Raw genomic sequence first — 13,290 nt, 5'->3', positions numbered from 1 at the left:
AGGCCAACATCTCTCTCTTCCTGTCCTTAGCTCCCTCTGACACACTGGGGTGTGCCTGCTTCTGCCCTGCCTGATAAGTGATGGCGATCATTCATTTTATGTATATGCCACGGAGTGCCCAGATATTTGGTCAATGGGTGTTTCTGTGAGGATGCTTTTGGGTTATATTAACATTTGAATCCTAGAGTAAAGCAGATTGCCCTGTCCAGTGTGGGTGGGCTTCCTCCAGTCAGTCGAAGGCCTATATAGAACAAAAAGGCTGAGTAAGAGGGAACCCCTCCTGCCTGACAGCCTTTGAGCTGGGACAGCGTCCTTTCTCCTGCCTTTGGACTGGAACTACACCACTGGTTCTCCTGCTCACTGACTGTGGATCTTGGGACTTGTCAGAATCTATAATTGTGTGAAAAATTTATAGTCTCACTCTCTCCTACAACCACATTCTGTTGGTTCTGTTTCTCTGGACAGTCCTGACAAATGCAGTGACCCTCTTTCTAGAGCTGAATTACTCTCTTAAAAATGGATTGACTTATCTTCTCAGAAAACAGTTCTGAGAGTAGAACCTGTTCTTCTCCCTCAGTGCAGGGCCTTTCCCCAGGTGATGGTCCCCTCTGGAGATTTTCTCCCACTGTAGCTCCTATTCAGAAGGTGCCTTAGAGAAACCTGCACAACTCTCATGCACAAACGCAGAAAGGAGTCTATTTTAGGGGGGACAAATCTCCTTGGCTGATGATTCTGTTCCTCGTTTTTAAAACCATGGCAGTATGTTTTTACATTCCTTTCTACTAATTTATGGTCCCTCAGTGGACAAAGATGATAAATGTGTGTGTCCATTTTACAGTTGTGAGTCAGAAGCCAGGTATTTTTTAGATTGGGACTTTATTGCTATCAGAGCCCCACAGATAAAATCCTATGTTCCTCATGTCTCTATGTGAAATTTCAAGTGGACAACTACATGGGTGTGTTCACTTTATGAAAAGTTGAGCCGTGTACTTCATTCCTCATGCATACTGAAAACCAGGCAGAAAACCTAGCAGAAAAAACTTGAATTAAAATTAAACATTTGACTAAAGTTTGGCAATTGTGTGCGATTATTAAAAATGATACTGCTGACCTGGGGCTTTGATATCCATAAACTCCTTGGACTCTTTGTAGCACACAGGACTCACGGAGTTTTGGTTTGTATCCAGATCTAAATGAAATTTTTGTGTATTCCACACTGGTAAACTCCACACCTCCTGCTAGTTTCCCAGTTTGTCTGCTTTGGCTAGCATTCCATGTAGATCTGGCTCATTAATGGACTTCTTGGCTCTGCCTGCTTGGGACATGAGGTTTCTTGACGAATTTCAATCTTCCCTTGCAACCAGCAGTACCCCCGCCTCCTCTGGAGTTTATACTCCAGAGTGGCCTCAGAGCAGCCACTCTGGAGTATAAACAGGATTTAGGCGCTTCTACCTTGATGACTCTGTTTCAGAGTCCTGTCACACCTTGTTTGACTTGTCAGTCTGTCAGCCCCCAGGACAGCCTTAAACCTTTTGACTGGGTTTATTTTCCTGTGTTCGGAAAGAATATATTGAATTCTGAATGAAAGACCAAAGGTATAATTAAATGCAATAGACTTTGACCTGTTTTGCTTCTTCTGGGGCAGTGGCAGGATTGGGCTACATTTGTGACTCTGGTACTTGTTTGCCTTTAGGTCAGACATTCTCATAATATTGGTTGTTTCTTTTTATTGAAGATAGAATCTCATTGGAATTGGTCCTTTTTGCTTTGCTTTGAGTGGGAGTCTCATAACTCCTTTTCAGTCGATTTGATATCCTTTTTTTTAAAAAAGATTTTATTTATTTGACAGAGAGATGGCGCACACAAGCAGGGGGAGCAGCAGGCAGAGGGAGAAGGAGAAGCAGGCTCCCCAAAGAGTAGGAAGCCAGATGCAGGGCTCCATCCCAGGACCCCGGGATCATGACCTGAGCCGAAGGCAGACGCTCACCCGACTGAGCCACCCAGGCGCCCCAGTTGATTTTATATCCTAAAGTTCACAGGTCTTGTACAAAACCTACTTTTCAGAGGTGCCACATATAAAGATAGTAGCCATAAACACCCAATGTGTCTTGCATTTTAGAACTGCTTGTCTAAGAGTCATCCATGGTAGAAGATTCCCCTGGCAGCATGCTTTGTCCTCAAAATGTTATTGTCTCTCTCTTCACTTCTTTCCTGTCCACATTTCCATAGAAGTATTGAAGTAAATGCTTTGTGTCCAGAGCTATTTATTGGATAATGCATTATGTATAGTAGAACAGATTTGAAAATATGATAGGAACAGGACACTCACACGGTTTAGTAGGAATTAAAGGGAATCTCTAATTGATGCAGTTATGTTCACAGGTGTATATAAGTTGATTGATTAGAACTCAGCTCCCGTTTCTCATTGGATGTGTATTATAAAGAATATGCAAAAAGGTCTATGTAAGCCATAATAAAGTACTATGAAGAAGTATATTACTAATAGCACCAGTCCAGGTCCAGTTACTATATTCTGAGAACAATCTATGAGATAAGGCAGTATTTTTCCCCAGCTGTAGACTAAGAAATAGAAAAAGTGTTAAAAATAGAAATATCATTGTTTTCAAATGAGCTTCTTAACCTTTATTTGCAACTGGTTAAATCAGAGTAGCTCAGGCAAATGAAGTGAAAATTTCTAGTGAAGTGGTCCTATCCCTGTTTATCAGCAGGAGTTTCTATATTGGAGAGGATTTCCAGAATATAATTTGGGGGGGGGGGTTGGTTGGCAAAGCACCAGGAGCCTGTGCTAAATGGGGAGGGCCGTAGGCTTTGCTGTCCATTGGCATGCCCTCTCGGGCGACTCCTGGCTGTGCCCTGATGTCCATTGTCAGCAGGAATGGCAGGGGGTCCGCTAACCTTTGCATTTAGTGTCCCAATCACTCTTGGTCTTTTCTGTGAGTTAGTTGAATACACTAAGTGATAAATGAATTAAGCTGTTTATGAAGACATGAACAACTTTCTTAGGACGCTGTATTTTCTTGTCTTCCACCTCTAATAATCCAGAGCTCCTTGCTGAGTGTATATTTTGAGAGGAGAAAGGTGAATGGCATCTTATAGGACCTGGGTGGAATGGAAGGTTTCCAGAACATGATCATGGAGCACTGGTTTAGCTCACAGTCAGCCTCCTGTGGAGTTATTTAAAAGGGCCCTCTTCTCTTTCAGTTAATATTGAACACTTACTGTACATTAGGCACACACAAGAGAATGTACTGTCCATGTAATGCAGGAGAATAAAAACAATGCTTGCTTTTGGCTGTATGTATACCTCAGGTGAATTTACTGCTTGCATTTCAAAGATGAGTGTTAAGCTAGTTTCATTTCTGAGTTTCTGGAGGCTTGTTTTAGGGGAAAGTTGTACTTTGAGCAGTTACTGCATTTTAGGTTTGCCTTTGGAGAACAGTTGTCAACGGGTTTTTTTTTTTTTTTTTTTTAGATTTTATTTATTTATTTGGCACAGAGACAGAGAGAAAGAGAGAGAGAGAGCACAAGCATTCGGGAGAGCAGCAGAGGCAGAGGGAGAAGCAGGCTCCCTACTGAGTAAGGAGCCCAATACAGGGCTCCATCCCAGGACTTTGGGATCATGACCTGAATGGAAGGCAGACGCTTAACCGACTGAGCTACCCAGGCACCCATTGGGTTATTCTCATAGCTGGAAAATTGTACTCAAGCATCATGTCTGGATTCTTGCTTTGTGCCGCATTCTGGAGATCAGACTTCCGCAGTGCTTTGTGATTTGTGGCAGGCATAGCCCCAGACCCATGTTTTTGCCAGGCCCTATTTTCTGTATAGTTTGGTTCCCATATTCGCCAGATCCTGAATGTCCAAGAGGAGCATGTCTACCAGGGCAGGGGGTTTGCAGGTTGCTGCTGTTGTCAGATCTTGTCTTCTTAGAATCCAGAGGCTTCCTGTTCCTGAGAAGAGAAAGCCAGCATGTAGCCATGCGGGTCTCTTTATACTTCTCCACATGGCTCCACCCACATTGGTCCCTTCCTGCCCCTCCCACAGAAGAAATAACATGAGCTGTCCCACTCTGCACTTGTGTTTGCTGTTCTCTCACTCTGTGACACTCTTCCCCTGTGTACCCATGTGGATGTTTCTGCTGATTCACCTCCTCCAGGGCTCAGCACACCCATCACCTTCTTAGTGAAATATTCCCTGATCATGCCATTGAGAATCATGCCCCTTCCCCCGGCTCCCACCTGTGTACCCCTCTGTATCCTCCTTCCCGGATTGATTTTTCCTCCATAGTATTTATCACATGTATCCTGTTGTATATTTCTTTCATGCTGATTTTTCCTCTAGAATGTAATTCCCTTGAGGGTATGCATTTTTGACCAGTTGGTTCCCTGCAGTGCCTGGCACAGTGCCTAGTACATAGGTGGGGCTCAGTAAATATCTGTTGAAGGAAGGCTGGATGGATTTTGACAAGCCCCTGATCATTCTTCATGCTACCCAATTTCAGGAAACACTGGTCTAACATGTTTAAAGGGAATCTCAGTGAACCACAGGAAACTCTTGTTTTCTTCTGGTCATTTGTCCCCATTCCCCAGGCTCTAAGATGCGCTAAATACCTAGGACCACTTGCAGCCAGGATCAGTCCTTGCTGTGAACAGCCGTCCTGGCAGGTGTGCTGACACATGTGGTCTGAGTGGGAATCTTTTAGGGGTGATTCATTCATCTGGGTGAACAAACTCTTCTGTTGGGAACCTCCTTCACTGACCTGTTTCACCCTGTGGATTGTTCTTTCCCCTGCTACAGTGGGTGGCAAATGTCTCTTATCCTTTTATGTCTTATAGTGTTCAGCTGTTTTGACTTCAAATAGGAGATTTGAACAAATCTACCTGTTCAAGCGTGGTTGCCGGTCAGGGTGTGGAAGCTGTGGTCCTTGGACCAGTAGCATTGGTCTCACTTGGAACTCTTTAGAAATCGAATCAAAATCTCAGGGCCACTCTAGACCCACTGAATCAGAATAGGCATGTAATGGTTAATTTCACGTGCAACTTGACTGGGCCATGGTGCCCAAATGTTTGGTCAAACATTGTAGATGTTTCTGTGAAGATGTTTTTGAATGAGATGAACATTTAAACTGGTAGACTTTGAATGCAGCAGATGACCCTCTAATGTGGGTGGGCCTCATCCAGTCAGTTGAAGACCTGAATAGAACAAAGTCTGACTTTCTAGGACAAGAAGGAATTCTGCCATCAGACAGCCTTTAGACTTGAAAGACAACATTAGATCTTCCTCTGGGTCTGTAGTCTGCTAGCCCACCCTGCAGATTTTAGACTTGTCAAGCCTCCACAATTGTGTAAACCAATTCCTTAAAATGAATCTCTCTCTCTATACACTCTTGTTGGTTCTGTTTCTCTAGAAAACCCTTACTAATACATTTTAACAAGATCCCCAGGTGATTTGTATGCATCTCTAAGTTTGAAAACTCTACCCTAAACTCTTCTGGTAGAATGATTTTAATGGGTGCTGCCTTTAGCTGATTGTAGTTTTGTGTGTTTAAATCTGTAACAGGACACATCAGGTTGTATATCAAGATAATTATTTTACTACTACACAGTATCCATCTCTTGGATGAATGTCAGTTTCTCTGAATTATTGATTATGCTCATTCTATTTCAGTCTGAAGATATTTTAGACTCACTTTTCTATTTTGACTAGAATAAAAGTCTGCTTTCCTTCCCCATCTTATCTTTGGTTTTCTCATATAAATGGGATCTTTTTCTGCTCCAGTCCTCTACTTTATGGCATTTCAGAGACATGTGGGTCCCCTTAAGCATACTTAGTATTTTACTCGAGTGGGAAAGTTTCATACAAAGACAGGGTCATATGCCAACTGTGTATGTGTGTCTGTTTCATACAGATGGAATCTGGGGTTCAAATGTTATAGTTAGACTACCTTATAAGATGCTTTCTAGTCTTAGAGTGTGTGAATGTTCATGTTCCCTTTATGATAATGTTGTTTGCTTTATTTCAATGGTCAGTACACCATAAAGGAATGCATGGTGTTCTGTTTGAATTTGTCCTCTAAACTGCAATTAAGAGAATTTTGTACCATGAGCTTATCATGTGCATGTGTTTAATATATTTTCCCTATGCTTTAATAAGCTTGATTTGAGCTAGTTTGTTCTGTCTGGCAAAAATTTACAGTGACATCCTGTACCCCAAAGGGCTACATAAGTGAGTAGGGGGCTCCATGCAAGCACATTTTCTAGCTAGTTCAGTGATATCCTCTCAAGTGTCAGAATCCTTAAGTTTGAACTGTCTTAAAAGTGGTTTTCATATACTTTTTAATACGTATATTTAATACCTTAAGCAAAAGAAGACCCTTTGCTTTTCTCTTTTGATGCTTCTAATTTATTGTGTATTTGAAACGTGTTAGATAATCTTGCTATAATATATTTCATTTAAGAGTTGGCTCAGAATCATGTCTTCAGAAGGCAAGTTAGAAGTCAAGCAGGTACTTTTATGGATAAATCTTCGAGCAGCCAAAAGAGGAATGGTTCATTTTGCCCCTTCAGCTTCTCAGTTTATGCCTTGGATTATTTCCTTGTTCATTGATTATCTGCTATGTGGTGGGAACATACAAAGTTGAAGTAAGCATTCGTAATGTTCCCAGAATCTGTTCTGGGGATAGATAAATAAAATATAAAACAAAGCAGAGACTATATAATGTAGGTGTAAACACCATCCTGTGGGCTTGGAGGAAGAAGAATCTTTGTGATTTGATCAAACTTAATGGAAGATATAAGTTTGAATGGGAGAGTAAGATGGGAAGGGCAGTTTAGTTATGGAGAGACCATGTGGATGAGAGAGGATGTCCCAGGTGGAAGCAACAATGTGAGCATCTATAGATTCAACACAAATTAAATTGAAATTCTAATGGCATTTTTTTTACAGAAGTAGAAAAAACACTGCTAAAATTATGTGGAACCACTGAAGACCCCAAATAGCCAAAGAAATTCTGAGAAAGAAGAACAAAGTGGGAGGTATTACACTTCCTGATTTCAAGCTATGCTATAAAGCCATAGTCCTCACAACAGTATGGTATTGGCATAAAAACAAATAGGCCAACAGAACATAATCAAGAGCCCCGAAATAAACCCAAGCATATATGGTTCCCTGATACTTGGAGAGGGAGCCAAGAATCCTCAAGGGAGAAAAGATAGTCTCTTCAATAAATGGTGCTGGGATAATTGGATTTTCACATGTAAAAGAATGAAACTGGACGCTTATTTTATACCACTTACAAAACTTAATTTGAAATAGATTAAAGACTAAAATATAAGACTCGAAGCCATGAAACTCCTAGAAGAAAACATAGGAACAAAGCTCCTTGACACGGGTTTTGGTGATGATTTTTTGGGTGACATCTAAAGCACAAGCAACAAAATAAAAAGCTTCTGCACAGCAAAAGAAATTATCAATAAAGTGCAAATAGAACCTTTGGAATGGAAAAAAATATTTGCAAACCATATATCTGATAGGGGGCTAATATGTAATATATATAAAGAGCTCATACAGCTCAATAGCAAAAAATAATAACCCAGTTGTAAAATGGGCAAAGTACCTGAACATTTTTCCAAAGAAGATATATGTAAAACCAACAGGCACATGAAAAGATGCCCAGCATCACTAGTCATTAGAGAAATGCAAATTAAAACCATAAGGTCCTATCACATTATACCAGTGTGAATAGTCATCATCAAAAAAATAAAGAGATAACAAATGCTGGCATTGATAGAAAAGGGAACCCTGTTGGTGGGACTGTGCAGCCAATATGAGAACCAGTATGGAGTTTCCTCAAAAAGTTAAATAGAATTACTCTATGATTCAGCAGCTCAACTTTTGGGAATATATCCAAAGGAATTGAAAACACTAACTTAAAAAAAAGATATCTCCACCACCACATTCATAGCAGCATTGTTTACAATAGCCAAGACCAGCCTAAGTGTCCACTGATGGATGAAGAGGTTGTGGTAATATACATAAAGTGGAATATTACTCAGCCACAGAAAATGAGGGAATCCTACCATTTGTGACATGGGTAGACCTTGAAGGCATACCAAGTAAATCAGAAAAGAAAGACATGTGATCTCACACATGGAATCTAAAGAAACAAAACAAAACAAACCCAAACTCATAGAAAAAGATAAGACTTGTGATTACCAGAAGTGGTGGGGGGGGAGGAAATTAGAGAAGGTGGTGCAAAGTACAAGCTCCAGTTGTAAGATGAATACGTACAAGGAGCGTTATATACGACATGATGGAGTAGCTGCCACTGCTGTGTGATATATATGAAAGTTAATGTTTTTTCCCTTTTTTCTTGTACCCATATGAGAAGATGGATGCTAGCAGAACCTGCTGTGGTAACCATTTCACAATATATGTAAATCAGAACATCCTGCCATATGCCTGAAGTTATACAGTGATGTATGTCAATTATTCCTCAATAAAACTGGAAAAAAAAATCCAAACAAGCATGAGCAAAGGTGGCCAAATAAAGGGTATGATAGGAATGGAGTTTATCTGGGGGTGGTTGAACAAAAAAACACCCGTGATAGGTATCCAGAGGGACACATTGATGTGTTATACACATGCCTGGGACCCAGGGCATCCTTTATGAAGTTAACTTGCTACCTTGAATCAGTGGCTTTATATTAAGAATTGTCAGGCATCACAAATCCTGGGATAATTCTACTCGCTTGTGTGGATCCCTCAATTGGTGTTTCTATCTCACTCTTTATTTCAGAGTTCATGTCTTTTGCTGTATTTGGAATGTGTACCTCTTCTGTTTTGGGATCCTTGAAACATATCTTCCTTTAACAAATACTCTTTTTTTTAGTTAAAGATTTATCTATTTATTTTAGAGAGAGAAAGAGAGAGAGTGGGAGCAGGGGGAGGGGCAGAGGGAGAGGGAGAGAGAGAGAGAGAATCTCAAGCAGACTCCCCACTGATCACAGAGCCCCATGCGGGGCTCGATCTCACGACCCATGAGATCATGACCTGAGCCAAAACCAAGAGTTGGATGCTCAACTGACTGAGCCACCCAGGCGCCCCAACAAATATTCTTGATGTGTTTACTATAGCTCCTAGAAAGCAGGTAAATCTCTCTGCTTATGCTGTGTGAATAGTAAATATATCTAAGTATGTAAACAAAGATCACATTAGAAGATTTTCTTGTCATGTGTGTCCTTTTACAAAATCTTTGTGGGGCAGGGCCAGTACAGCAGTTTTCTTGTCCTAAATTCTGAAGTATTTTATTTTTAAAACCACTTGTAAAATTCTCGCAACTTTTCATTTTCTTTGTAGAATTTACATCTGTAGCTGACGGGAGCATTTTTCTTTTTACTTGTAGTACGGCCAAGTACAGCGTGTTGACGTTTCTACCTCGATTCTTGTATGAGCAGATTAGAAGAGCTGCTAATGCCTTCTTCCTCTTCATTGCCTTATTACAGGTAACACTTTTTAAAAAGTGATTTAAAATTCATAATGTTAATTACATGCAAAATGAGATTTTGCTAAAAGGTCACTTAACTGAAAAAGTGTCATAATACTTGAATGTAATTTGTCCCCTCATCTGATCATCGTTTTCATGCACAGACATGATCTCTGCATAAAGGCAGACTTTTTTAGATATTGCCTTAAGAATAATTGTAGTTACTAAAAGAGGCATTGAAAAATGGCCCGAGAGTCATACTTTTAACCCCTTTTCAGTTCTAAACACATAGCCATGTTAGATAAAAATTTTAAAATATGTAAAACACGTAGCTAGTTTTTAAAAGAAGGTAATCACTTTGGTATAACAGAAATGGAACAGAACTTCAAAAGAGTGAGTGGTGAGTGTCATATATTCTTTTTTGTAGAGAGGATTTTGATTTTAAAATTTTAATTTGTCAACTTCCCTCTTTTGGTCTCTTGTCTTACAGCAAATTCCAGATGTATCTCCAACAGGAAGATATACCACCCTGGTGCCATTGATCATTATTTTAACAATTGCAGGCATCAAAGAGATTGTAGAAGATTTTGTAAGTTTTTGCTTTCATATAATAAAAACCTTGTATTGAATATAACTTGTAATTTATTTGTTGCTCTGTTTTTCTTTGTTGAAGATAGGAATTTGGTCCGTAGCCTAAGTAACCTTTCAAGGCTCATGATGGTATTTTTGGGGAGGGAATGTGTACACACAATGTCTTAAATACCTATACACAGAAGTAGGTCAAACTGTGTTTTCTAATGTTAGCTCTGTGAACTCTCTTTGATTTTTATCACTGATGTTCCTTAAATCCTGCTTTAGAGCTTCCTAATTTGGGTAGCAAAAGGATGGATTGCTGCCTAGTATAGCAGCATTGGGCTGGCTGTGCCTGAGGTAATTTTACGAATCTTCTCTCTCCTCAGACTTACCTCCCTCGGTGTATCTCCAGGTTCAGTGGCTACAACCATATTCATGCTTTGTCCCCTTTTCTCCATCTGTGGTCTTGCCTCCAGGGTCTTCCTCTCCACCCCTCCCTCCCTCACCCCCCCTTCCTCCCCCACCCCTCTGTCTCTTTTTCTCATGCTCACACATACACTCACACACATTATGTACATTTTTCTGGGATTAGGTAAACAAACAAATGGAATACAAATCAGAGGTACTTTGCTCCCTAAATTCTTTACCAGTAAAATGAATTCAAGTTGTTGGGTGTATCATCCTGAATAGTTCTTTTAGTCTGATCTAAAAGAAACGAGGCGTGAGAAATCTCGTACTTCAGAGTGCTCGTTCCTTGTTGGAGCCGAAATATCGTGGCTGACCCCAGAGTAGACTGCAGCCACGTTTGCGACATTTGTCTGTTGAATTTAGGGACTGCTGCCGGGTCACAGACCTCTGGGCTGAGTTTCACAATATTCACATCGCCGCCAGTCCGTTTCCTGGAGCCCTGTTTCTCTCCTGATCCATTGTTGCTGTTGCAATGATGCATTTGGAACTTTTGAATCTAAGAACTTTCTTTTCTTTCTGGTAACAGAAGCGGCATAAGGCAGACAATGCAGTGAACAAAAAGAAAACGATAGGTAAGACACCAGGCTGAGTCACGTTCTCAGCTAGAAAACGTCAGACCCCCATCTAAGGCATGGAAAATAAGTAGCTGATGGTATTGATGTTAAGTGGAGGGAAAGGATCTATAAAATATTTAAAAAGAAATAGCAAAATTACAAACCAATCTAATAAAATGGGAGTCCTGGCTAGTAAGATTTGAACAGAATTTGTGTATTTTAGAAGCTTAGAAAAGGTGGTAATTTTTAGGAGCTAGACATATGTTAGGTCTATAAAAAGTCCAAGCATTCACATCCTTGGTTTATACTTGCTCCCTACCTCTCTTATTTTTATTGTGTTGATTTCTAGAACATTAGGTCTGTATTGTGTGTGTGTGTGTGTGTGTTTAATCTCGTAACAACAGGGTGATATTTTTCTTCTGGGATAAAATGGCTAGTTTTAACTTATATGCATGTATTTATATTTATATGTATGCATTTATATATATATGGTATGTGGATTGGGGCTCCATTTTGAGGAGTGGTGTGGTATGCCTTTATGTCTAAAGATAAGGTTGGAATTAATAAGTGGAATTTTGAAAGGAACCTTTTAGATTTTGAAAAGCTGATTTTATTTTGATTATCATCAGTATTAACTGGTACATTGTTTTTTCTTTTTCAGTGTTAAGAAATGGTATGTGGCATACCATTATGTGGAAAGAGGTAAAAACTATAGGAAACAAATTGAGGGTTGCTGGGGGGGATAGGAGGGGGGATGGCGTAACTGGGTGATGGGCATTAAGGAGGACAAGTGATGTGATGAGCACTGGGTGTTATAGGCAACTGATAAATTATTGAACATGATATCAGAAAGTAATGATGTACTATATGTTGGCTAAATGAATTTAAATAAAAAATTTTAAAAACCCTAATTTTATAAAGATCTGCCAGAAAGTACTGGTTTGGGGACTTGTAATTAATTGCTAGTATTAATTGCAGTGGGTAAAGTTTGGGTTAAGACATCGGTCATCTCTAATGTAAGTTTTATATTGTGGAGTTTCCCATGAGATTTCCTTAGAACCGCTGCCTGTTGACTCAGTTCCTGCTTCTTCTGGGAACTGCTCACTGTGTCAGTTCACAGTTATGAAATTCATTGCTCCTGATGGATGCTTCTGAAATACCAAAGCATCCTCTGGTTTCCAACTCCAATCCAAGAAACCTCTTCCCTGGGCTTCTGTTCTCCTAACCTAAATCCAGTTTTTTGTTTGTTTGTTTGTTTTGTTTTGTTTTTAAGATTTTCTAACTTTGGAGAATCTCACTTCTAATGTTTTTGGTGGGAAGAGTTTTGGATTTAAGATTTTACTGTGAAATGTAAACAGAGGTGGAGTGGGGGTTGGAGGCCAGCCTGTTTTGATCCTGAACTTGGTTGTCAGGACCAGCAGTCACTGCTCTTAACTTTACAATAGTGAGAGGGTTTGCCTCCATGTCCCTGGAAACATGAGGTTGGGAGGGTTTGCGGATGGTGAGGGTTTTTTGGTTGTTTATAGTGATGAATAGAAAATGTAGAAGAAATATGCTGTGCCGTCTGGGTATCCTTGTATCTGATAAAGTTAGCTTTTTAAGTGAACCTCTGTTTTACCTGGACCTGCTTAATGGTCACAAGATGGTTTTTGTGGGGGATGACTCTCATGACTTCAATATTTGAAGATGATTAACATGATTTCAAAAGAAAACTACTTTTTAGAAGGTTAACAATAGGGGGGGCGGAGCAAGATGGCGGAGGAGTAGGAGACATAGAAGGTTAACAATAGTTTCTCTTGCTAACCATTTAGTAAGCAGTGTTTAAAAATGCTTCTATGATCTTTAACTCTGCAAAATGCCTGTGATACAGTAACTGTAGCCCTCAGTTTAGTTTGTGTTTTGTTTACTTCATTATAAGAGAACTGTGAAGTCTCTTTACAGTGTTTTGTGATAACACCTTAACCTTGGTAGCAATCTAGAAGTCCTGTAATGCCAATACTAATTGACCTCCCTCTTATTTGGAAGTCTGTGGTTCTTTGTCAAGTGGTTGGAAATTCTTGACCTCAGAGAGGTTAGAAATGCTCCCAGTGCTATGGGGGTTCAAGGATTCCCACTGCACTTAGGAATGGCCTCTGTTTCTCTAAGTGCTTCCTGACAACCCCCCCCCCCCCCCCCCCCCCCCCCCCCCCC

The 13,290-nt window shown here is 40.2% G+C and overlaps 1 protein-coding gene across 4 annotated transcripts in view; it reads left to right on the top strand.

The window, feature by feature from the left end:
* The window catches only part of ATP8A2 (ATPase phospholipid transporting 8A2), a 493,533-nt gene that overhangs the window by 37,016 nt on the left and 443,227 nt on the right, over positions 1-13,290 (top strand). For 2 of the 4 annotated variants that reach the window (XM_073894767.1, XM_073894766.1), the window contains exons 3-6: positions 9,379-9,524; positions 9,996-10,094; positions 11,073-11,118; positions 11,762-11,802. In XM_073894767.1, coding sequence (XP_073750868.1) covers positions 9,379-9,524; positions 9,996-10,094; positions 11,073-11,118; positions 11,762-11,802 — 332 coding nt within the window. Of the gene's footprint in view, positions 1-9,378; positions 9,525-9,995; positions 10,095-11,072; positions 11,119-11,761; positions 11,803-13,290 lie in introns of those variants that run through there. The other 2 variants (XM_025874698.2, XM_073894768.1) reach the window with 2 other exon arrangements.

Source organism: Callorhinus ursinus, unplaced genomic scaffold (assembly GCF_003265705.2).
Source record: "Callorhinus ursinus isolate GAN/ISIS: 27379988/994484 unplaced genomic scaffold, GSC_fseal_2.0 scaffold7, whole genome shotgun sequence".
Taxonomy (NCBI): Eukaryota; Metazoa; Chordata; class Mammalia; order Carnivora; family Otariidae; genus Callorhinus; species Callorhinus ursinus.
Note: the sequence above shows the minus strand (reverse complement) of the source record. Positions and strands in the feature narration are given on the sequence as shown.